We start from the raw sequence: 27,099 nt of genomic DNA, 5'->3' as shown, positions 1-27,099 counted from the left end.
GTCAGAGGTCACATGTAGCGCAGCGAGAACAGAGAAACCGAGCGCTTTAGAAATATTAAGTTCATTACAAGGTAAGGTTGAAGGAGAGACCAGATAAAGTGCCCAGTTAACAATTTAACTCGGAAAACCCTTTTAAATATATATGTCTTTTGGTTTCAATTACACAAATTACATTGAGACATGAGGGGTTTCCTACATTCAAACATAGGTTTTAACTAGTACAAATAGGTTTAATTGGCTTGAAATGGTTGAGCAAGAACGTTTATATCAATAGGGAAAGGAGGATATCGCTACAGAGAAATCTATTATGCCCAATACCACGACTTTAGGGGAACTGTGAGGCTGCCCCTATTCTCATTAGGTTCGAAGCTGATCTTGTCGAAATCTCATTTTTGCCCACATGATTTTACACTCTGTGATCATGGAGTTCAATTAATAAATCGTATGTTGCAAGCAGCCAACCTCCCCTCTAGTGGCGGCTGTTGGCAGACAGAATGGTACCTTTTAATTCTAGGTCTATGCAGGAGACTAGGAGTTCTCGACCAGAAAAATGGAGCTCCAACCACTATAATAGAGATAGAGAAATGTAGATACAAAAACATGGTGGTAAAAGCGGACATTGAACTTTCTTCTGTTAATAGGCTTGCAAAACAGCAAGGCAACAACTGTAGCTCAGGAAGGCTGATTTACATATGTTGAATGACAGGTGAACTTAAAGAGGACCTGTCACTAGCTCCTACAAAGTGAGTTATTAGAGTCACGTAATTGCCGCTGTGTCCGAGTCCAGCAGTGTCTGTTGCTTACTTCTGCGTCGCCCCGTTGCGGAGATATAGCCCTTTCTTTATTAAACAATATGTAAATGAACCACTGGCTAGGCAAGCGGGTTTGGCCGCCTGCGATTCTCAATGGGCGGAGTGTATCAATCACTGACCAATCAGATTTATTGCATCTCAGCAGAGTACGTGAGACAACATGATCAACAAATCAGCTTCCATTCTAAGGAGGACTGGACGAGGGTGGAACTCTTCATGAATATTCACCAACGGACATTTTTTTTTAATACACACCGATAAAATTCAAGATAGATGCAATGACGTTTTTGGAAGAAAATCTGTCAAATAGAACAGAATATACACTGCTCAAAAAAAGGAACACAAGCCTCACTGTATAACCTCAAGCCAATAAAACTTCAGCGCTATCAATCTGTCTAGTTAAGAAGCATAAGCAATTGTGAATCAATTTCACCTAAATTGATGCAAATAAAAGCGACAACAGGTGCCCCTAAAAAGGGAATGGATTTGCAGGCGGCAGCCACAGACATTCCCCTCTCTCCTTATCCTTCCTGACTGACTGATTCTGGTCTAGTTTTGTGTTTTGCTAGTGTCCTTGTCACTACTGGTAGCATAGGGCGGTACCTGCAGCCCATTCAGGTTGCACAGATAGTCCAGCTCCTCCAGTATGGCATATCTAAACGGGCCGTTGCAAAAAGGGTTGCTGTGTCTCCCAGCAGTTTCAAGGGCATGGAGCAGATTCCAGGACACTGAGTTACTCAAGCCAGACAGGTTCATTCCCTTCTATGGCCCTATCAGCAGAATCGGTATCTGCTCCTTTGTGCAAAGATGAACAAGAGGAGCACTGCCTGAGCCCTACGAAACGACCTTGAGCGGGTTCCCGATGTGCATGTTTCTGACCAAATGGTCAGACACAGACTCCATGAGAGTGGGATGAGGGCATAACATACTGTAGTGGCATCTGTAATCACAGCCCCTGCATCATGCAGCTCAATTGACATTCGCCAAAGACAACCAGAATTGGCACCCTGTTTTTTCTTGTACAGATGAGCAGCTTTACACAAGCAGGTTTGAGCACAAGTGTCAGACGTGATGGTCTGGAGTTGATGTGGTGAGCGTTATGCTGCCTGCAACGTCATCCAGCATGACTGATTTGCCGGTGGATCTGGAGGGTCGCACAAACCTACATGTTATAGCCAACGGTACACTGACTGCTGTTAAGTACCAGGATGAAATCCCCAGAGCCTTCCTGGCCCTCACATTCCTCAGAACTGAACCCATATGAGAACTCCTGGGACATTATGAATCAGTGCATCAAATGCTGGCAAATAAAGCTACAGACTGTCCACTAGCTCACGGATGCCCTGATACAGCAGTCTCATCAGGAGCATGCCCAGACATTGCCGGGAGTGCATACAGGCACATGGGGCCATACAAGCTACTTAGTCACATTATGAGTTGCCGTGATGAAATTCACACAAATTGGATCATTTGCCTGTGATTTCAATATTTTACTTTTATTTTCGGGGCTATTTGGAATTCAGCCTTCAATTGGTTGATGACATTGGTTTCCATTGACCGTTGATACGTCATTTTGCTCTCAACTAATTAAACAATTTATATCAGCAAAGATTTTTAACTTGAATCTTTCATTCGGGATTGGAATTTATTTCACAAATCTTTCTGAAATCATATGATTGGTTTTGGAAATAATAATTTTGCTTCCATAAACAATAGCAGTTATCATTATTAACTTACCTGTACAGTAGCTGCTACAACGGGAGACCCTGAGGCAGATGGTTGTCTGTGAGGCATTGGCTGTTTAGCAGCACCCAGAGCTCCGCTTCCTGTTCCCCCAGAAATAGGAGTCCTATTTGAAACATTTGAATTTTGATGCACTCTGCTTAAAACAGAGCTGGGGACTGTGGTCTTGATAGGTACAGGGTGTGTTGAGTTTACTGACTTAGGAGATGGGTTGGGGAGTTTTATAGGCTGGGTAGGTGGTTTTGGAGATTGGCTTTGTATTTTTGCAGATGGACTGGACAGTTTTGGAGAAGTCATAGCAGCTGGTATTGGAGAAGAAATTGGTATTTTTGGAGAAGAGCTTGGCTGCCTGATAATAGAAGACACTAGTTTGGGAGAAGAGCTAGGAATTTTAGGAGGTGCCAAAGGGCTTCTTACTCCCTGAAGAACTGCTGTGCCTCGACCAGAAGTTATTGGGCTAACTGTGGGTGAAGGACGTCCAACATTTATCCCACTTGCCAGTTTATGATGTGGAATACTCTGTTGGACAGGAGTACATGAACTGGAAGAACTGGGAGAAGTGGTAGGTTTGGGTGAAGGAGCCATTGTATAAGGAGACTTAAAACCTGGGTTTGAACTGTGAGACACAACATTTTTTGACATTAAGTAACTAGAGGTAGAAGAGGCAGCTGTTCGAGATACTGGTGTAATCGGACTGCTCCCTGAAGAAGGTGAAGAAGGAGGTCTGTAACCAACAGTTTTTTCAGGTGTCTTGATAATGGGTGATGTAGAAGAGATCTGGGGACTGCTGGTCAAGCGTACAACAGGGTTAGTATGAGATTTGCTTATTGTTGCTTGCAAAGGAGTAACATAGTTTTGTTGAATGGGTGGATTGACCTTGACAGTCTGCAAGGAAGAGTTCTGTATTTGGGAGGAGGAAGACGAAACATGGGCGTGTGATGAAGATGTTAATGGAACTGAAGTGGAAGATGGTGAAGTGGAACTAGAAGAGCTTGCGGTTTTACACTGAGCAGCAGAAGATGCTTTCATTTTAGCAGGTGTGGAGGAGGACGATACCTCAGCTTGCAAAGACCTTTGCAATCCTTGCTGAAGAAGCTTAGCCGGCAGTGGTTCCAATGACACTTTGGGATTCTGAATGGAAGAACCTGCAATGAGTCCAGACACCACTGTTGAATGGGCTGTTGCATGATCCTGGGCTTTCTTTGGTAAGGGGGTTGAGTGGCCTGCAATAAGACTAGTGGTATTCTGAGGATTATCAGCCTTTTTAGAACCACATAATGGCAATTTGCTCATGATGGAGGCTAGCTTTTCTTCTCTTAGGGTAACTTTTGGCCGGGAGGTGGGGGTTTCTATGTGAGAATTGGATGACAGGCCAGATCCATTGTTTAGAACAGCCAAAGCTTCAGAGATTGAATCTAATGAAGGAGTTTTGAAAGGAAGTTCTTCATCTAAAGAATCATCCAAGCAGATGGTCTCAGAAGTTGTGCAAGTGGAGCTTGCAAGACCTCCGATAGGTGTTGCAGCATTTAGAGAAGGGGAACGAGCCACAGTAGGGAGAGGCGTGGAAACCTTCTGTTCCTTTTTAGGACTTGATTCCTAAAAAAAGGAAAAGAACACAAGCTATAATAAAAGGCAACCAACAAAACAAGACATTAGGGCCAGGCTACACCTAGACTTTTTGTAGTGCTACTAATTGATTTTTAACTATTGAGCAGATATTAAACATTAATTTTGATTAGTCTATTTTGCATAAAACATGTTGCCAATTCAAATGTGAAGAACGTTATTCAAGTAAGATACTTCCTTCAGATTTTAGGTCACCCTACCATTACTTCTGTACAAAATAATTTTTCCCACTGTTATGAGCAAAACCAATGATGCCAATGCAACCGCTTCCTCCAGCATTAATATGGCAGATTACATTAATTTAAACGCTTATGTTTTAACATACACATCACAAAAATGTAAAAACATCACTACAGTTGCAGAAATAACCACAGGTATATCTACTTTTTCCCCCAAAATACAAGCTAGAAATTGTATAATCCAAACTAAAACAAGTAGAAAATACTTTATTAGTGAAATAAAAGGGGTTGCAACAACGCCTGTACAAGCATAATGGACGCCTGCAAAGGCAATTTTATTCTTTAAAAACAGTCTCACGTGTATTTCTGCCCATGAGACTGAAATTCACTAAACCCTGTGCCATAATACTACATAAGCGTGGTGCGGACAGGAAAGAAGAATGGCAGAGACAACGAGAACACTCATTACTTTCAGCCAATGGTATGCGGTCAGTAAGGAGCTCTCTCTTTATTAAGTTTGGCCGGGCTGCAGTACCAGAGCACGGAGGTTGTATAATGCAGCAGCTCCTATAGTGAGCCACTTTCAATTACTGCACACTAATAAGCAGCTTCTTGGTTATACAGAAGGGGGAAAAACAGGCTTCCATAAGTAATCTAGGTGGTGCATTGGGATTAGGTAGCAGAATGCGTACTACACTTGTTTTCTGGCAGGGAATAGGTGGCTGCTGTTTGAACAGCCTGTTGTCAGTTGCTATCCAGCTGATATTATTCTAGTCTGGGCTTTGCCTAGGTTGGGTTAGTGTTGTTCTCTGGACCTGCAGGGCATACCTGGCTGAGCCAGCGAGAGAGGGATTGTTTAAATTCAATACAGTGTTTATTACAAAATATATGCTGTTAGATAGATTCGACATTTATCTTTAACGGTTCTAAATCAAAATAGATACCTTAACTTTGGGCTTTGGGAGCAATATAACTTTCTTCTTAGCACTGAGTAAAATAGAATTAAAAAAACACTGTTAAATAGTTAGTACGGTTGAAAAAAAAAAAAAGACATATGTCCATGAAGTTCAACCAAGGGATGGGAGAAAGAGAAGGAAAAAAATATATAGGGGAGTGAAAGAGAGAGAGAGAGCGCGAGAGAGAGCGCGAGAGGGAGCGAAAGAGAAAGCAAGAGAGCGAGAAAAAGCAAGAGAGCGAGAGAAAGCAAGAGAGCGAGAAAAAGCAAGAGAGCGAGAAAGTGAGTGAGAGAAAGAGAGAGAAAACGAGAGCGAGAAAGGGAGAAAAAGAGAGATAAGATCAACATTCACACAGGAATGCTATACATTGACATAGATAATTTCGTAGATCGGAAAACTATCAGCACCTAAGCCTATTTTAAAGCCATCTACTGTCCCTGCTGTGACCAGCTCCTGCGGTAGACTATTCCATAGATTCACAGTTCTCACAGTAAAGAAGGCTTGTTTGCAGTTTGAACCTTTTCTTCTCCAGACGGAGAAAGTGCCCCTGGTCTTTTCAGGGGATTTTACATGGAAAAGGTTTTCACTATATTTCTCGTATGTGCCATTAATATATTTATATAAGTTATTCATGTCCCCCAATAGTCGTCTCTTTTCATGACTAAATAGGTTTAATTCTTTTAACCTATCCTCATAACTTAGATTCTCCATGCCCTTTATTAGATTCGTTGCGCTTTTGTATTTTTTCCAACTCTAGGGCATCCTTTCTATGAACTGTATCCCAGAACTGAACTGCATATTCTAGATGAGGCCACGCTAATGCTTTGTAAAGTGGTAATACTATATCCCTGTCCCGCGAGTCAATGACTCTTAATACACTACAATATCTTGCTGACCTTAGAAGCAGCTGATTGACATTGCATGCTGTTATTTAGTTTATGATCTACAAGTACACCCAGATCCTTCTCAACAAGTGACTCACCCAGTATAGCTCCCCCTAGGGTCATATGATGCATGCAGGATGTTGGTACCCACCTGCATAACTTCATATTTATCTACATTAACTGCCTGTTTTCGCCTAATGGACCAGGCCATTTTTTTTTCAAATCTGACCTGTCACTTTATGTGATAATAACTTTGGAATGGTTTTATTTTTTCAAACGATTCTAAGATTGTTTTCTCGTGACACATTGTACTTTAAGTTAGAGGTAAAATTTGGTTGATACATTGTGTTTATTTGTGAAAAACACCAAAATTTTTAGAAAATTTGCAAAAATAGATTTTTTTCTGATTTTAAATGCATCTACTTGTAAAACAGATAGTAATACTACACAAAATAAATACTAGTTTACAATTTCCACATGTCTACTTTATGTTTGCAGTTTTTTTCAACATTCTTTTATTTTTCCAGGACGTTACGAGGCTTATAACTTTAGCAGCAATTTCTCACATTTTCAAGAAAATTTCAAAAGGTTATTTTTTCAGGGACAAGTTCAGTTCTGAAGTGGCTTTGAGTGCCTTATATATTAGAAGCCCCCTATAAAACACCCCACTTTAAAAACTGCACCCCTCAAAGTATTCGGAAACAGCATTTAGAAAGTTTCTTAACCCTTTTGGTGTTTCGCAGGAATTAAAAAAGTGGATGTGAAATTTACAAATTAAATTTTTTTGCAAGTAAACTTGTTTTAATTAATTTTTTTCTCTAACCGGTTTTAACAGGAAAAACTCAACTTCATATGTATTGCCCACATTTTTAGAAATATCCCACATGTGGCCCTAGTGTGCTACTGGACTGAAACACAGGCCTCAGATGCAAAGGAGCACCTAGAGAATTTTGTGGCCTCCATTTTATTAGAATATATTTTAGTCACCAGGTCAGGTTTGAAGAGGTTTTGTGGTGCCAAAGCAGTGGAAACCACCCCCCCCCCCCAAAGAGACACCATTTGGCAAACTACACCCTTCAAGGAATTTATAAAGGAGTGTAGTTGCCACTTTAAACCCACAGTTTAGTTTTTTTGCTGAATTTACTGGAATTAGGTTGTAAAAACTGGAAATCTATATTTTTTTCCAAATTTTTTTTAGAAATCTTCAATATTTACAAGGCATAAAGGAGAAAAACCACCCCAACATTTGAAAAGCAATATCTCCCAATTATAGCAACACCCCATATGTGGTAATAAACGGCTGTTTAGACCCACGGCAGGGCTCGGAAGGGAAGACGCACCATTTGGCTTTTGGTGCTCAAGTTTTGCTGGAATTGTTTTCAGGTGCCATGTCACATTTGCAAAACCCCTGAGGGACCAAATCAGTGTAAACCACCCAAAAGTGACCCCATTTGGGCAACTACACCCCTGAAGGAATTTATCGAGGGGTATAGTGAGCATTTTGACCCCACAGTTTTTTTGCTGAATACTGTGGAATTACGCTGTGAAATTGAAAATTATAATTTTTTCTGACAAAACGTGGAAATTTTCAATTTTTACAAGGAAAAAAGGAGAAAAAGCACCCAAACATTTGAAAAGCAATTTCTCCTGATTACAGAAAAACCCCATATGTGGTAATAAACTGCTGTTTGGACACATGGCAGGACTCAGAAGGGAAGAAGAATCATTTGGCTTTCGGAGCTCAAGTTTTGCTGGAATGTTTTTGGGGTGCCATGTCGCATTTGCAAAGTCCCTGAGGGACTAAAACCGCGAAAGACCCCAAAAAGTGACCTCATTTGGGAAACTGAAGCCCTCAAGGAATTTATCAAGGGGTATAGGGAGCATTTAGAACGCACAGGTTTTTTGTGGAATTTAGTGGAATTAGGCCGTGAAAATGAATCAAATTTTTCCCACTTAAAAGGTTGATTTTTTTCATTTCTACAAGGGTTAAAGGAGAAAAAGCATATAAGCCAATATCTCTAGAGTACGGCAATATCCCACATGTGGTCATAAACTGCTGTTTGGATACACGTCAGGGCTCAGAAAGGCAGGAGCGCTACTTGGCATGCAGGTTGAGCGGGAATGTTTTTTGGGTGCCATGTCGCATTTGCAAAACCCCTGCGGGACCAAATCAGTGGAAAGCCCCCAAAAGTGAACCCATTTGGGAAACTACACCCCTGAAGGAATTTATCAAGGGGTACAGTGAGCATTTTGACCGCACAGTTTTTTTTGCTGAATTTAGTGGAATTACGCTGTGAAATTGAAAATATTTTTTTTTTCTGACAAAACGTGGAAATTTTCAGTATTCCAACATTTGAAAATAAATTTCTCTCGATTACGGCAATACCCCATATGGGGTCATAAACTGCTATCTGGCATGCAGATTTTGCTTGCTTGGTTTTTGGTCGCCATGTTGCATTTACAGTGGAAGCACCCAAGAAGTGACTCCATTTTAGAAACAACACCCTTTAAGGCCTTTATCATTTGCCTGGACATCTGACAGGGCTCAGAAGTGAAGAGCACCATGCGCATTTGAGGTCTATTTTGATGATTTTCACAGCATTGGCCCACAATGGCAGGGCTTAGAAGTCAAATAGTAAAACAAACCCCCAAGTAGTGACCCCTATTTTGGAAACTATACCCCTTAAGGCATTTTAGGGAGTGTAGTGAGCATTTTGACCCCACTGGTGTTTTCTCGTTAGAAATTAATGCGCAGTGGATGGTGCAAAGTGAAAATTGAAATTTTCCACTGATATGCCATTTTAGTGCACAATATGGTGTGTCCAGTTTGTGCCACCGAAGACAAATACCTCATAAAATGTTATGGCGATGCCATATGTGGACGTAAACTGTTGGCCACGCTTTAGGGTTCAGAAGGGAGGGTGCGCCATTTGGCTTTTGGAGCGCAGATTTTACTTGGTAGTAGTTATGTTTAGGATGTTACTGGTATTTCAATTTACAATGTGGGGGCATATGTAAGCTGTGCGGGGTACGGGTATAATAATGCGGTAAATAAATAAAAATGTATAAATATGTGGCCAGCGACGCACATAGGTGAGTAACCCAGTCCGAGGGGTTAATTTGAGACATATCCTGCTAGAGAGAGAGGCCTTTTGGGTTTATGGTCTCAAAATCAGGCATCCACTGGACCTCAATCTCAGAAAAGAACTGATGTTCCACTACTGATGCCTCCTGCTCAGAATCTTAGAACGTATTACTTCTTTAAATGCCCAAATAGAGAACAAATCGGGGTAGAATTTGTGGTACGAACATGGGTACCAGTTTATTATGCTTATATTTATTATTCTTATTGGGAAAAGTAGTTTCATATCAATAGTTAACTGCACTCTGGATTGTTGTGAGCAAAATAATACAGTTATTATACAGAAAGAAAGTGTATGTTCTGATATTGATAACATTGCAAATGAACATTCTTTTTCCGGCCAAACACACGTTTAACGTATTTTAATGTTTTTTTATCAATCTTTTCATATTGCCCCTTTTTTTCTGGCTATATGATCGCTGTCAAGTTTACATCCAGTCGCAAAAAATATTTACGCATACAACAATACTGACAATGTTTCTAACATGAGCCGTTGCTTAATTACAAAAGAACAGCAGTGTTGCTTTATTCTAGTATTTTTTATTTCCCACATACAAATTATTGTGGTATACATGTCCTTCGGGACTTTTGGTATAAGGCATGTGTTAGAAAGTTGCGATGCGTTTCACAACATGTCTTACTAAGTTGCAATGTGTTCCACCTGTATTGACCGGATATAAGCTTCAGAATGCCACTATTTCATTTATGATATGGCACGAATAAAGCCACGAACATTGTCCAAAACGTGTAGGCACAATTACCATTGCAACCACCTGTTTACTATGGAATTTTAAACTTTTTTGGAACGAAATTTGGAACATTGTTTCCTTTTAAAACTATCAGCGCCGGATCATAAAAATTTTTTCCAATCCTCTGCAATTGCTGCCGTGTGCCGTCACGAGTATCCGAGCGCAGTCTGGACTAAAGACGCATCATTGGTGTTATGGAGGATTCCACTTATCATCTTTTTGTTTATAATTTCTATACCTATAGACCTTAATTTTACCTATTAGGCGTCTGAGGGACAATATCAAATGCCTTTGCAAAGTCCAAAAACACTATCTACACAGCGGCCCCTCTGTCTAATCTTCTATTCACCTCTTCATAAAAACAAATCAGGTTGGTTTGAAAACTTCTGTCCTTAGTAAATCCAGTTGGTCACATACTCCTGCATATAGTCCCTTAAGAACCCCTCAAACATTTTTCCCACGTTGGATGTTAATCTACTGGTCTTTAATTACTCAAAGACCTACAGCACTTTTTGAAAATAGACACCATATTTGCCCTGTGCCATTCACTAGAGAATCTTTGAATGTTATGAACAGGGGAACAAAAATAACTGAAATAAGCTCTTTAAGAACTCTTGGGTGTAACGCATCTGAACCGGGAGCCTGGTTCACATTTATTTAACTTAACATATCTGCATTGAGCCAATTCAGTATATTAATTGATGTATTAACGGCACTGGAACTATCTACATCAGCTGTTCTTTCTGCTGTTTTATATACAGAGCTAAAGAACCCATTTAGTAACTCTGCCTTCTCTTGATCCCCTGTGACCAACTCTCCATTACCACTATTTAGGGGTCCTACATGTTCAGACCATGGCTTTTTTGCATTTACATATTTAGAGATTTTTTTTTGCGGATTTATTTTACTTTTTACTATCCTTGGCCACCCGCTTTTCATTTGGTATTTTTGCTGGTTTTATTAACCCCTTCCCGCACCTGGACGTAACTGTACGTCCAGGTGAGCAGTAACTTTGCGCACCTTGGCGTACAGTTACGTCCGCGCTTTAACAGTTAACCGCCGCGCGGCGCTACACCGCAGCGGCGGTTAACTGTGCAGGGTGTCAGCCCTGCTCTCCCCGTTGCCGATCAGCGGCCTGTCGCCGCTGAAATCGGCAATTAACCCCTTCGATGCGGTGGTCGATTGCGATCACCACATCGAAGAGGTTTACAGCGGATCGGCAGCCCCCCACATGTATTTGCGGGGGCTGGCGATCCTTATCATGGCAACCAGAGGCCAGACAATGACCTCCGGGTTGCCATGTACGGAAGCCTCGGAGGATCAGCCCCCGGCCGGTCCTCCGATGCTTCCTGTCAGTGTGACTGTCACGTCACAATGACAGTTAGAACACATTACACTACGTGTGTAGTGTAATGTGTTCCAGCAGCGATCAGAGCTGCCAGTCTAAGTGTCCCCTAGTGGGACAAGTAAAAAAAGTAAAAAAAAGATAATAAAAATGTTTTTAAAAAGTGTAAAAATAAAAGTTAGAAGTGACATAAACAAAGAATGCTTTTTTTCCTATAATAAGTCTTTTATTATAGGAAAAAAATTAACAAGTTAAAAAAAGTACACATATTTGGTATCGCCGCGTTCGTAACGACCCCAACTATAAAACTGTAATATTATTTTTCCTGCACGGTGAACACCGCAAAAAAAATAAACAAAAAACAGTGCCCGAATCACAATTTTTTGGTTACCAACCCTCCCAAAATATACAATAAAAAGTGATCAAAAAGTCGCACGTACGCCAAAATGGTACCAATACAAACTACATCCCGTCCCGCAAAAAACAAGCCCTTACATCGCTTTTTTGACTGAAAAATAAAAACGTTATGGCTCTCAGAATAGGGTGACACAAAAATGTATTTATTTTATAAATAAGTGATTTTATTGCACAAACGCTGCAAAACATAACAAAATTATATACATCTGGTATCGCTGTAATCGTATCGACCCGCAGAATAAAGTATAATGGTCATTTATAGCCCAGGGTGAAGGCCATAAAAAAACGAATAAAAAACATTGTCAGAATTGATGGTTTTTGGTCACCTTGCTTGCCAAAAAATGGAATAAAACGTGATCAAAAAAATTTCTGGTACCCCAAAATGGTACCAATGAAAACTACAGATTGTCCCGCAAAGAATAAACCCTCACACAGCTCCGGTGGAGAAAAAATAAAACCGTTCTGGCTCTCAGAATATGGCGATGCAAAATGTGCGGAGTGTTCCAAAAGCAGATAAGATTGGGCGCCATTTACCAGTGCGACACCGGTCACATATCTGCGGATTATTATTTATTTACTGCATTATTATACCCTCTTATTATACCCTGATGTACCCCGCACAGATAACATGTACCCTGATGTACCCCGCACAGATAACATGTACCCTGATGTACCCCGCACAGATTACATATGCCCCCACATTACAAACTGAAACACCAGTAAAACCCCAAACAGAACAACTACCAAGCTACATCTGCGCCCCAAAAGCCAAATGACGCTCCCTCCCTTCTGAGCCCTGCAGCGTGCCCAAACACCAGTTTACGTCCACAGATATGGCATCGCCATACCCGGGAGAACCCGGTTAATATTTTATGAGGTATTTGTCTTCAGTGGCACAAACTGGGCATAACATATAGTGCACTAAAGTGGCATATGAGTGGAAAATTGTAATTTTCACTCCGCACCATGCGCTGCGCATTAACCCCTTCGCGCACCACAACATAGCATGTCGTAGTGTGGGGGGTGATGTATGGAGCGTCTCACGTGAAAAATAAAGAATTTAAAACGGCAAAATCGCTGTTTTTTTGGTCATCTTCGCTCTAGCTAAAAATGTAATAAAAAGTGCTCAAACAGTTGTATGTACCAAAAAATGGTACCAATAAAAACGACCGCTCGTCCCTCAATAAATAAGCTCTCATACCGCTCTATTGACTGAAAAATAAAAAAGTTGTGGCTCTTCGAACGCGGGGAGGAAAAAACTAAAAAGGAAAAGAAAAAAATGGATCAGTCCAGAAAGGGTTAATTATTTTCTAATGAAAAAACATTTATGACCACACGTGGGGTATTGCCGTACTCGGGAGAAATTGCTTTACAAATGTTGGGCAGCTTTTACCCCCTTTATTCTTTGTAAAATTGAAAAAAATGCAACATTTTAGTGGAAGAAATGTTGATATTCATTTTCATGGCCCAATTCTAATAAATCCTGCAAAAGACTCGTGGGGTCTAAATGCCCACTATACCCCTAGATAGATTCTTTAAGTGGTGTAATTTCCACTTTTGGTGGGTTTCCACTGTTTTGGCCTCTCAGGGGCTTTGCAAATGCGAAATGGCACCCAAAAACCATTTCAGCTAAATTTGAGCTCCCAAAGCCAAATAGCGCTCCTTGCCTTCTAAGCCCCGCTGTGGGTCCAAACAGCACTTTATTACCACATATGGCGTATTTACGTAATCGGGAGAAATGGTTTTAGAAATGTTTGGGTGCTTTTTCGCCTTTATTCCTTGTAAAAATTAAAAATGGCTACCCTTTTTCAGAAAAAAAGTCGATTTTTACCTTTACAGAATAATTCCAATGAATTCAGCAAAACAACCGTGTGGTCAAAATGCTAACTTTACCCCTAGAAAAATTCCTTGATGAGTGTAGTTTCCAAAATGGGGTCACTTTCCGGGGGATTCCACTATTTTGTTCCCTCCAGTGCAATTCAAACGCGACATGGCACTGAAAACTATACCAGCAAAATCAGAATTTCAAAATCCAAATGGTGCTCCTTCCCTTCTGAGTCCTGCTGTGGGTCCAAACAGCAGTTTATTACCACATATGGGGTATTGCTATAATCAGGAGAAATTGCTTTACATATGTTGGGGTGTTTTTTCTCTTTTATTCCTTGAAAAAATTACAAATTTCTACGTTTTTTCAGAAAAAAAGTAGATTTTCACCTTCACAAACTAATTCAAATAAATTTAGCAAAAAAAACTGTGGGTTCAAAATGCTAATTATACCCCTAGATAAATTCCCTGAGGGGTGTAGTTTCCAAAATGAGGTCACTTTTGGGGGTCTTTATTGTTTTGGCCCCACAAGACCTCTTCAAACCTGACATGGTACCTAAAATATATGCTAAAAAAAAGGAGGCCCCAAAATCCACTAGGTGCTCCTTTGCTTCTGAGGCCGGTGTTTCAGTCCATGACCGCACTAGGGCCACATGTGGGGTATTTCTAAAAACTGCAGAATCTGGGCAATAAATAATAAGTTAAATTTCTCGGGTAAAACCTTCTGTGGTATAGAATTTTTTTTATTACAAATGAATTTTGTAAAAAAAAAATTAAATTTGTAACTTTCACCTCTACTTTGCTTTAATTCCTGTGAAACGCCTAAAGGGTTAATACGCTTTCTGAATGCTGTTTTGAATACTTTGAGGGGTCCAGTTTTCAAAATGGGGTGATTTATGGGGACTTTCTAATATATAAGGTCCTCAAAGCCACTTCAGAACTGAACTGGTCCTTGTAAAAATCACCTTTTGAAATTTTCTTGAAAATATGAGAAATCGCTGCTAAAGTTCTAAGTCTTGTAACGTCCTAGAAAAATAAAACAATGTTCAAAAAACGATGCAAACATAAAGTAGACATATGGGTGATGTTAACTAGTGACTATTTTGTGTGGTATTACTATCTGTTTCACAAGCAGATACATTTAAATTGAGAAAAATGCTAATTTTTGCAAATTTTCTCCAAATCTTGGTGTTTTTTACAAATAAATATTGAATTTATCAACCAAATTTTTTCACTAACATAAAGTACAATATGTCACGAGAAAACAATCTCAGAATCGCTTGGATAGGTAAAAGCATTCCGGAGTTATTACCACATAAAGTGACACATGTCAGATTTGAAAAATCGGCTTCGTCCTGAAGGCCAAAACAGGCTCAGTCCTGAAGGGGTTAAGCTCTTTATAAATTTACAAACGCTACAGTTGTAGCCTCAGATTTGTATGCCCTTTTTTTGTCATATATTGCCCTTTTTACAGAAGGTGTAAGCCATGTGGGGCTTAATTTTAGTCATTTATACTTGTTGTTCCCTAGAAGAATAAATTTCACACTATAATTACCCAAAGTAGATTTTAAGATTTCTCATTTATCATTTGTACCATTATTTGACATTAGTTCTTCCCAGCCTATATCCTGAATTGTAGTCCTCATCCTGGGGAAATTGGCCTTCTTAAAATTAAGTGTTTTTGCCCTCCCAGCCTGCGTTTGTTATTTACAGTATAGGAAAAATTTAACTATAATGTGATCACTGTTACCAAGGTTTTCACAAACATTGACATTCCCAACAAGCTCGGCATTATTAGAAATGACCATAGAAGTGCCTCCTCTAGTCGGGTCTTCCACAAACTGGACCAGAAAATTTTCTTGCAACAAAGTGAGGAATCACTACAGCCAGCTCCATCTGTTTATATAGCGGACCTTCCTTCTCCTCAGTTATGTTGTTTCAGTGTTTACCTCACTTTGTAATTCCACCCACAAGATTTCAACCTCCTCACAATGTTCACCCACTATTGTCTCTTTCACACTCGGCTTCATATCACTTCTCACATACAGACATACACCACCACCTTTCCTATTTGCCCTGTCTTTCCAAAACAGTGTAAAACCCTGTAGATATGCACCCCAGTCATGAGAAGAGTCTAGCCATGTTTCAGCAACACCAACTACATCTATATGTTCCTCCAGTACCAAGGCCTCTAGTTCCCCCATTTTGCTTGCTAGACTTCTCCGCTGGCTTGCCGTCATTTCATAGTGCATCCTGGTGCCATCTCATCCCCAGGTAAGAGACGCACGCACATCAGTGATTCATCAAACCAGGCTACCTATCATTGCTCCATGGTCCAGTTCTGATGCTCACGTTCCCATTGTACGCTCTTTTGGAGGTGAACAGGGTTCAGGTGGGTACGGACAAGTCTGTGGCAACACCAAACCCAGCAAGTGGATACTTCAATGGCATCCGGTCATACAGGCTAGCCTTCGCTCCCCACGCACATCAAAGAGCCTTGGGAGTCAGTCGCACAGATCGAGCCGTATTCATACAAATGTATTTATCGGCAGTGTGCTCTCTGTTTCATCAACGGTCAGCACTTTGACCCATACAAAAGTCAATGGAGTTATTCACGGAGCATGCCTTCATTGTAAAAAACTCATGACATGCCCTTTTCTAGTCTTGCAGAGTAGATAAACGGACAAGAAAAAGAGATGACACACGGAAACCACAAGGACAATCATATGAATGTAAAAAGTTTCCTGCTTCCAACACATCAACTTCAAGAACTGACTGCTCACCTACTGCCTGATAAATTCCACCCTTTGACATGTGCCATTGTAAAGAAATAATGAATGCTACTCACCTCACCTGTCAGTGGATAAAACGTTATGGCTGAAAGGTGTATAGAGATAGCCTTCCTTGTTAGCTTCCTGTGTTAATTTGCATCCTGGGAAGAATAGCTTTGACACTACTCCAGTAAAAATCTAGTGTAGACAAAACTCTGTGCTACATAACAGGAGCTTAAATAAGCCATTAGGGCTATGTCAGTCTATAAGGATTTTAGCTTGTGTTCATAGCCAACCAGCAGACTTGTGAATGGATCACTGGACTATAATAAAGACTAACGCAGAACTTATGCAAAACATATTATATAAAGTATTCAGAAAGTTAATCAATTATTTTGTAGATAATCAGGATTTGAGCCAGTGAGAACGGTTAGAATCCTACACAAATGGCTATAAATGGAGGGCCTTTTTACAATAACCTTGCAGAGGTGTATATACTTACGAAGCAGCAGTAAGGTGATTATGCACACTGCGACTCTCCTTAAATAGCAATCTATTAAAATAAAGAAATTGCGTCAAATACAGTTACTTCATAAAATGTAGCATTGACAATGCAGTAAAACTGTGTTACTATTACCTGGACTGCATCCAGCCTTTTGGCCATAAAGGTTTTACTTCGGTTTCCATAAAGTTCTTTAGGTAGTCTTCTGCAGATTGACTTTTATTGGGTTCAAGCTCATAGCATCCCAGTTTAATCTTTACTAGATTACACAGTAAATTCCTACATGAAATAGGTAACGGATGGGAAAAAAGTGACATGTTAATGAAAGCGGTTATATTAGCAGCTACAATTACGTACAGAATGCTTACATAGTTTATAGGTTGGAAAAAATATATATAAAAAAACACGGGTACCGTGATGATCCAGAGTAAAGTGAAAACCCCTACGAGGTGGATGGCAATTTCCCCATATTACGAGGAAAAAAATCCTTTATGACTACAAATCTGGCAACCAGAATAAATCCCTGGATCAGCATTCCATCTCCAGAACCGAGTACCCATAACTTGTAATACTATATTTTTAAAAAAAAAGGTATCCAGGGCATACTTGAACTTGCTCAATGAATCAACCATTACAACATCCTGTGGCAGAGAGTTCCTTAGTCTCACCGCTCTTACAGTAAAGAATAAGAAGCAGTCTTTTTTCTAAACTGAATAGCCCGGAGTTTGGTAACCTTTCTTGGTACTGCAATCCGCTCATTCCCTTAATTACCTTGGTCGCCCCTTCTTTGCACCTGTTCTAGTTCAGCCATGTCCTTCTTATAGAATATTGTGTGCAATTTTGGGCTCCTGTGTATATATGTATATAAACTATGTTCTGGTCATGAGCATCTATGCCTTTTTTGATGCATCCCTTGATTTTATTTGCCTTGGCAGCAGCTGCCTGGCACTGGTTGCTAAAGGTAAAATGTACTGTCCACCAATATCCCCAAATCTTTCCCAGTGGTAGTTTTACCCAATGTTTTACCATTTAATGCAGAATTGTAAAATCTGTTTCCTCAGCCCAGTATCATAACCTTACATTTAGCCACCTTTCTCTGCCCAAACATCCAGCTTCCCCAAATCCCTCTGTAGTATTACATTATCCTCCTCTGTGTTGATTACTTTATAGAGCTTAGGATCATCTGCAAACACTGAAATTATACTCTGGAAACCCTCTACATGGTCATTAACAAATATATTAAAAAGAAGAGGGCCCAATACTGACCCCTGTGAAACCCCATTGGTAACTGTGACCCCCTCTGAGGTTGTAACATTAATAACCACCCTCCGGTATTGACCTAAAGATTCATTGTTTTTTGCAGGTCATACCCCTCTGACAGTGTCTTGTACTCCTTAACGTACTCTCCATCTTGACCTGCTGATCTCCTGCGGGTGCCTACTTTGGTTTTACATATAGAGCCATTCTAGTTAGTATAAAGTAAAACCTATCCTGGTTGATCCCCTTACCACAGCGGCTGACTTGAGTGCACTGGCCTTCAAGCTGAATATCTAGGGCCTGGGCTACGTAACCTGCCTGAATTTCTGATTGAGGTGGAAAGTCTGGGATAGCATGCCACCAAGAAAAAAAACCAGAGGAGGCAGTGTCAAGACGGATAAGTGGGGTGCCCCCTTAAAATCATCTAAAATGGACAATTTCTTAGGTTCACCCACAACTTTCTCCACTCGTATTAACCCTTTGCAATCTAAAAGAGAGGGAGGTGGGGACCCTGTAAGCCCAAAAGAATCTTTTAAAAACCTCTCAGACCCTGAGAAACAGAGTAGAGCAGAAATGGGCTCAGAATGGGGGGGACCCCAGCTCTTACTGAAATTCTGTGTACCCTGAGCCCTGAGGAAAAGGCTGGTCTTGCACTACAAATGGGGGGGTATTAGATCATTTCTTAGAAGAGAGACATCTGATCTCTCTAAAATAAATGTAAGGATGGATACAGCTGAAGTCCGTATATCAGACACTGAAGACTCGATTGTGACTTTACAAAAAGAAGTGTTAGCGCTGAAACATTCTAATAGTGTCATATCTGATAAAGTGACTGATCTGGAAGACAGGTCGCCAGAGATAACATACGTTTGGTTGGCTTTCCTGAGAACTCTGAGGGTGCAGACTGTGTACAATCCATCAAGTCCTGGTTCCTGGGTAAATTTGACGAAAGCACTGTCAAATACGTTCTCAGTTGAGAGAGCCCATAGAGTACCATTGAAACCTAGACCACCAGGGGTCCCACCGAGACCACTATTATTTACATTTCTGAGCGCTGGAGACCGAGACAATAATCTGCCTCAGATCTCACTCATAATTGAACTAGAATAGCCCTCTATCCAGACTATTCTCAAGGAACATCGAAAAAAAGGATCAAATTAATCGAGGTCAAGAACAGGCTGAGGAAGGCAGGCCCGCAGTATTCACTACTTTTTCCAGCTAGGCTAAGAGTCGTTTATGAATACTGCAGTTTGTTTTTTATTCTACAGGGGAGGCAGTTTCCTAGATGGACTCCAAGAAGATATAACTAATTTTTCTAAAGGGGAGAATGCTTTCCTGATCGGTTTAAAAAAAATTCAATTCTCTCCTTTGGTCTTGATCAATATAAATTAGGAGTAGGTGGGTGGTAGAGGAGTATTGCATGGTCTTTTTTATTTTTGAATTATATTTGTAACTGATGGAGGAGTAGTATTGCAAGGTTTGGAAGTTCGCAAGGTTGAGTACCAGCAAGCTAAATAAGAGGGTGGGATGGGGAAGGTATTGGCTCTGTATATTGTGGAGCTTTTTATTTTTTGGGGATTCTTTAACTTTTCCAGTTGTCAGATGATCAGAGCGGAGGGTTAGGCTATGTTCACACGGGGTATTTTGCCAAGTTTTTTGACGCGGAAACCGCGTCGCAAAACTCGGCAAAAACGGCCCGAGAACGCCTCCCATTGATTTCAATGGGAGGCGTCGGCGTCTTTTTCCCGCGAGCAGTAAAACTGCCTCGCGGGAAAAAGAAGCGACATGCCCTATCTTCGGGCGCTTCCGCCTCTGACCTCCCATTGACTTCAATGGGAGGCAGGAGAAAGCGTATTTCTCGCTGTTTTATGCCCGCGGCGCTCAATGGCGGCGGGTGAAAAACGACGCGATAATTGCCGCGAAAATCGGCGTGCAGGGAGAGGAATATCTGCCTCAAAGTTCCAAACGGAATTTTGAGGCAGATATCCTCCCCCAAAATACTCCGTGTGAACATAGCCTTAGAGGCTTCAATTTCTTTGCAAGAGATATCGGAGGTAATAAAAGATCTTCCGAAGAATAGTGCCCCCGGAATAGATGGAATTCCGTATGAGGGTTATACTTATCAAGATCTGTTGGTAGAACATCTTTTTCAATTATAGAATTGTGCCCATCTCCAGGAAAAGCTCCCCCCTTCGATGGAAGAGGCTACTATTATATTAATACCAAAAACTGAGAAGGACCGGTCTTATTTGGATGCTTACCACCCTATCTTATCTTGCTTCCAAATACCAATTTGAAAATTCTAGCTAAAATTCTAGCCAATAGACTTCTGCTCTTAATCCCTTCGCTGTTGGGCTCTGACCAGACTGATTTTCTCCCAGGAAAATCTATTTTGTACAGTATTCGAAGAGCCTTTGTGAATATTGAATATGGAAGAGATAGATACCGTAATGGGGGTCTGTTGTCATTAGATGCAGCTAAGGCCTTTGACACAGTAGAATGGAGTTTTTTTGGGGGGGAGGGGTGCTGCAAAGATATGGTTTGGGAGAGAACTTTATTAAATGGGTGAAACTTCTGTATTCTAACCCGAGGGCTAGGGTAGGCATGGGGGGGCTCCTTTTCTACCACTATTTATCAAGTTGTACCTGCCAGGGTTGCCCCTTATCCCCACTCCTATTTAACCTTCTGATAGAGACATTGGCGATAAGGATTAGATCTGATCCAGGAATAAGAGATTTTTGGTTGAAGAAAGTGAGGAGAAGATTTCACTGATGACCTGCTACTCTTCCTGAGAGATCTCGGGGATGTGGGGCATGAAAAAAACGATGACAAAAACTATGGCCTTTGATCCATCTTATGTGGCGAGGGGGAAATAGGTATTGAAGTTGTAGACTCCTTTCAATATGTGAGGATCAAATCATCCAAATGGTTGTCCGAATATATCCACTTGAACGTTCTTCCCTTATTTGGAAAACTTAGACAAAAGATTAAAATCTGGAATAAATGGTTACCCCAATACTCTTCACGTATAACGTTAGTTAAAATGGTGGTTTTGCCAATGGTATTGCATGTCGTTGGCAATGCACCAGTCTGGTTAACCAAAAACATATTTAAAACTCTTGAATCTATCATAAATGACCTGATATGGAGAGGTAGACGAACCCGAATTAAATAGATTAATACATAGTTTAGTGTATGTATGTATGTATCTAAAATTTTTTATTCAACTCTTGGAATCCGGTATGTTATCCAAACCAAATAACTCCTCAAACCCATTATTAAAATTACAAATCGAAGGTCTGGAAAGAAGCTAGAGATAGAATGGCCTTCCAGGGCTTTATGGAAATCACTTCATTATGGAATAACATCTTTACCGCCTGATGGACGCTGTAAAAACAAAACCCCCCAAAAAATGGTGAAATATGTTTTTTGCCCATTTCACCCCACAAATAATTTTTTTCAGCTTCCCAGTACATTATGCGGTACAATAAATGGTGCCACGAAAAACTACAACTTGTCCCGCAAAAAAACAAGCCCTCACCTATATTGATGGAAAAATATATATAGGAGGGAAGGGGTTAAAGAGGCTCTGCCACCAGATGATCAAATCCCTATCTCCTATTGCATGTGATCGGCGCTGCAATACAGATAACAGTAACGTGTTTTTTTTTTTAAAAACAATCATTTTTGGCCAAGTTATGAGCAATTTTATATTTATGCAAATTAGCCTTTCTAATGGAGTGTGTTTTCTCTTATTTCCAACTGGGCGTGTATTGTGTTTGTAACATCTGGGCGTGTTTACTTGTTTTACTAGCTGGGCATTGTGAACAGAAGTGTTTGTCAGAATCATACACTTCTATTCAAAACGCCCAGCTAGTAAAACAAGTAAACACGCCCAGATGTTACAAACACAATACACGCCCAGTTGGAAATAAGGGAAAACACTCCCAGTTGTCCATTAGAAAGGCTCATTTGCATAAATATAAAATTGCTCATAACTTGGCCAAAAATGATCGTTTTAAAAAAAAAAACAACTCGTTACTGTTATCTAAATTGCAGCGCCGATCACATGCAATAGGAGATAGGGATTTGATAATCTGGTGACAGAGCCTCTTTAACCCCTTCAAGACCAAGCTCATTTTGGCCTTAAGGACCAGACCCATTTTTTCAAATCTGACATATTTCACTTTATGTGGTAATAACTCCGGAATGCTTTTACCTATCAAAGCGATTCTGAGATTGTTTTCTCGTGAGACATTGGACTTTATGACAGTGGAAAAATTTGGTCGATAAATTCAATATTTATCAGTGAAAAACACCAAAATTTTGGGAAAAATTGCAAAAATTAGCATTTTTCTAAATGTAAAATGTATTTGCTTGTAAGACAGGCAGTTATACCACACAAAATTGTTGCTAATTAACACCCCCCACATGTCTACTTTAGATTGGAATAGTTTTTTGAACGTCCTTTTATTTTTCTATGACGTCACAAGGCTTAGAACTTTAGCAGCAAGTTCTCACATTTTCAAGAAAATTTCTAAAGGCTATTTTTACAGGGGCCAGTTCAGTTGTGAAGCGGATTTTAGGGCCTTATATATTATAAACCGCCAAAAAGTCACCCCATTTTAAAATCTTCACCCCTCAAAGTATTCAAAACAGCATTTAGAAAGTTTCTTAACCCTTTAAACGTTTCACAGGAATTAAATCAACGTAGAGGTGAAATTTTAAAATTAAATTTTTATTTTTTTTGCAGAAATTCATTTTTAATCTATTTTTTCTGTAACACAGAAGTTTTTACCAGAGAAATGCAACTCAATATTTATTGCCCAAATTTTGCAGTTTTTAGAAATATCCCACATGTGGCCCTAGTTTGGTAATGGACTGAAGCACTGGCCTCAGAAGCAAAAGGAGCACATAGTGGATTTTGGGCCTCCTTTTTATCAGAAAATATTTTAGGCACCATGTCAGGTTTGCAGGGCTCTTTCGGTGCCAAAACAGTGGAAATCCACCAAAAGTGACCCCATTTGGGAAACTACACCCCTTGAGGAAATTATCTAGGGGTATAGTGAGCATTTTGACCCCGCAGGTTTTTTGCAAAAATTATTGGAAGTAGGCCGTGAAAATTAAAATCTACATTCTTTCAAAGAAAATGTAGGTTTAGCTAATTTTTTCGAATTTCCACAAGGACTAAAGGAGAAAAAGCACCGCAACATTTGTAAAGCAATTTCTCCCGAGTAAAACAATACCCCACATGTGGTAATAAATGGCTGTTTAGACACACGGCAGGGCTTAAAAGGAAAAGAGCGCCATTTGGCTTTTGGAGCTCAAATTTAGCAGGAATGTTTTGCGGAGGCCATGTCGCATTTGCAAAGCCCCTAAGGGACCAAAACAGTGAAAACGCCAAAAAAGTGACTCCATTGAGAAAACTACACACCTTGAGGAATCCATCTAGGGGTGTAGTGAGCATTTTGACCCCACAGGTGTTTCATAGATTTTATTAGAATTGGGCAGTGAAAATAAAAAAAATCCTTTTTCTTCAATAAGACGTAGCTTTAGCTCCAAATTTTTAATTTTCTCAACAAATAAAGGAAAAAAAGAACCCCAACATCTGTAAAGCAACTTCTCTGGAGTACGGCAATACCCCACACGTGGTCATAAACTGCTGTTTGGGCACACGGCAGGGCTCAGAAGGGAAGGAGCGCCATTTGCTTTTCGTGTACAGATTTTGCTGCATTTGGTTTCTGGTCGCTATGTTGCATTTGCAAAGTCCCTGTGGGACCAAAACAGTGGATCCCCCCCAGTAGTGACCCCATTTTGGAAACAACATCCTCAAGGTCTTCACCTAGGGGTGTAGTGAGCATGTTAACCCCACAGGTGTTTTGCAGAAATTTGTGTGCACACGATGTGGGAGAGTGAAAATGGGAATTTTTCCTTAGATACGCCAATATGTGGTGCCCAGCTTGTGCCACCATAACAAAACAGCTCTCAATTATTATGCGGTGTTTCCCGGTTTTAGAAACACCCTACATGTGGCCCTAATCTTTTGCCTGGACATTCGACAGGGCTCAGGAGTGAAAGAGTACCATGAAAAATTGAGGCCTAATTTGGCGACATATGAAGTATTGGTTTACAATTGCAGAAGCTTTGATGTGAAATAAAACAAAACCCCTGAGAAGTGACCCCATTTTGGAAACTGCACCCCTCAAGGCATTTATTAAGGGGTGTAGTGAGCATTTTCACCCCACATGTCTTTTCCATAAATGATTGTACCTTCCGCAGCGCAAATTAAAATTTTTCCCTAGATATGCTAATTCATTGTCAAATATGTCGTGCCCAGCTTATGCCACTGGGGACACACACCTCAAAAATTGTTAAAAGGGTTCTCCCGGGTATGGCGATATCATATATATGGAAGTAAACTGCTGTTTGGGCACACTGTAGGGTTCGGAGGGGAGGGAGCAACATTTGGCTTGTGAAGCGTAGATTTTGCTTGGTTGTAGTTTTGTTTGGGTATTGCTGGTGTTTCAGTTTATAATGTGGGTATATGTGAGCTCGGCAGAGTACATCAGGGGCATAGTCAGGTGGTATAATAATAAGGTAAAAAAAATAAAATGATCCATAGATGTGTGTTACGCTGTGATCGATCCTTTCTGCACAGGCCGGTGTCGCACTGATAAATGTCCTTCCTTATCCCCCTTTTGGTCCACACTCCGCACCTTTGCAGTTTGGGGAATTTTGCTGGGAAAGTGTCCTGGTATAATACGCCCTCGCTTCCAGCAGATATGTTTGGGCCCTCCCCTTCCTGGTTCCCTAATTTTAGTGCCTTGATACATCGCCTTTTGAAACAGAAGAAATGTTCCCCTCGGGCCGGCACAACTGCATATTTTTCTTTCCTGACTTATTGGAGCCTTAACTTATTTTATTTTTTCATAGACGTAGTGGTATGAGGGCTCTTTTTTTACGGGACGAGCTGTAGCTTTTATTGGTACCATATTGGGGTACATGCAACTTTTAGATCACTTGTTATCCTTTTTTTGAGAGGCAAGGTGACAAAAAAACAGCAATTCTGCCATAGTTTTTTTTTTTTTTTTTTAATATACAGCGTTCACCATGCGTTATAAACTACATGTTACCTTTATTCTGCGGGTCAGTACGATTCCGGCGATACCTAATTTATAGAACTTTTTTATAACTTTTTGCACAATAAAATTACTTTTGGAAAGAGAATGTATTTCTTCTGTCGCGATGTTGTGAGAGCCATAACGTTTAAATTTTTTCGTCGATGGAGCTATGTGAGGGTTTGTTTTTTTGCGAGACGAGGTATAGATTTTATAGGTACCATTTTTGGATAAATGCGACTTTTTGTATTTCAATTTTTGGAAGACAGTGACCAAAAAAACTAATTATGGCAGTGTTTTTGAGTTTTTTTTTTACGGCGTTCACTGCGCTGGATAAATAACATAATATTTTTATAGTGTAGGTCGTTACGGTCGCAGCGATACCAAATATGTATGGCTTATTATTTTTATCAATAATAAATGACTTGATAAGGGAAAAAGGGCGATTGTGTTTTATTTTATTACTTGAAACTTTTATTGTATGTTTTACAACTTTTATTTTTACTTTTTTTACACTTTTTTTTAGTCTCAGTAGGGGACTTGAAGATCCAACTGTTTGTTTGATGTTCTAATACATTGCACTACCTATGTAGTGCAATGTATTGGAACGGTCAGTTGTTCACTGACAGCAAGCCGATCAGGCTCTGCCTCTGGGCGGGGCCTAATCAGCTTACATAATGGCAGACAGGAGTCCATTGTTAGGGCTCCTGTTGCCATAGTAGCAGTCGCCAGCCTTGCCATCGCATGGCAAGGCTGCCGATTTGCTGCAAACCTCTAGGATGCAGCGATCACAATGGATCGCTGCATCGAAGGGGTTAATGCCAGGAATCGGAGCTAGCTCCGGTTCCTGGCGATAGATCGGGGTGTCCGCTGTAACATACAGCGGACACCCACTGCTGATGACGCCGGCTCAGCTTCTGAGCCGGAAGCTGAGCCGGCGCCATCTTGAAGATGGTACCGGAAGCCTCCTGGGCCCCGCCGACGACAGGGCATAGGAGGATTCCGTTACTGGCGGACCGGGAGGTAAGTATTAGCCCTCCGATCGCCTTTGCAGCCACCGGCAACCCAGCGATCACATTGCTGGGGTGCCGGTGGCTATAAACTCCTCACATGCTGCGATCTCTATTGAACGCAGCATCTGAGGGGTTAATCGGCCGGATCGGATGCTAGCTCCGGTCCTGGCCGATACCTCAGGGTGACAGCTGTAACATACAGCTGTCACCCGGTGGTGATGCCGCTGGCTCAGCTCCTGAGCCAGCTTCATCTCCATCACGTACAGTTACGTGAAACGGCGTTAAGCCACCAGTTTTAATCACGTAACTGTACGTGATTGGGCGGGAAGAGGTTAATGAAGAATTTACTTTATCCCTTGATCAAGTCACCAGACATTGGATTTTCGGGTGTAAATACAGTAGAGAAAAAGGATTTACCGTATTTTTTGGACTATAAGACTCACCTGACTAAAATGCACCAATGTTTTAGACAACAGAAAATAGGAAAAAATTTCATATTTTACTTCTTTTACAAAGAAAAAACTATTGGTTAAAAAAAAAATATTTGTTCAGTTTCACCACATTCTGAAGCCATAAATTATAAAACTAATTTCTTGTAGTTTTCCCTTGAAGCTAGAGCAAAATTCACGGAGTTTTGTATCTCAAAGGATGTATTGTATATATTACCATCTAAATGTGGTTACATTTGTTACATTGTTTTGTCATTTTAGCATAAATGAATTGTGGTAACAATCTGCCTTATTTAACTAATGCCTGTGCAC

General features: G+C 40.5%; 1 protein-coding gene across 2 annotated transcripts in view; it reads right to left on the bottom strand.

Moving 5' to 3' along the window:
• Positions 1 to 27,099, bottom strand: part of UBN2 (ubinuclein 2) — a 150,646-nt gene that overhangs the window by 41,767 nt on the left and 81,780 nt on the right. For both annotated transcript variants that reach the window (XR_012850009.1, XM_075833556.1), the window contains exons 11-14: positions 17,086 to 17,229; positions 16,951 to 17,001; positions 5,305 to 5,347; positions 2,550 to 4,151 (exon numbers count right to left, since the gene is read on the bottom strand). Coding sequence is in view for 1 of the 2 variants with exons in the window: in XM_075833556.1 (XP_075689671.1) it covers positions 2,550 to 4,151; positions 5,305 to 5,347; positions 16,951 to 17,001; positions 17,086 to 17,229 (1,840 nt within the window). In the remaining variant the exon portion in view is untranslated. The remainder of the gene's footprint in view (positions 1 to 2,549; positions 4,152 to 5,304; positions 5,348 to 16,950; positions 17,002 to 17,085; positions 17,230 to 27,099) is intronic.

Source organism: Rhinoderma darwinii, chromosome 7 (assembly GCF_050947455.1).
Source record: "Rhinoderma darwinii isolate aRhiDar2 chromosome 7, aRhiDar2.hap1, whole genome shotgun sequence".
In the NCBI taxonomy this organism is placed as follows: Eukaryota; Metazoa; Chordata; class Amphibia; order Anura; family Rhinodermatidae; genus Rhinoderma; species Rhinoderma darwinii.
This window is presented reverse-complemented; position numbering and strand designations above follow the sequence as displayed.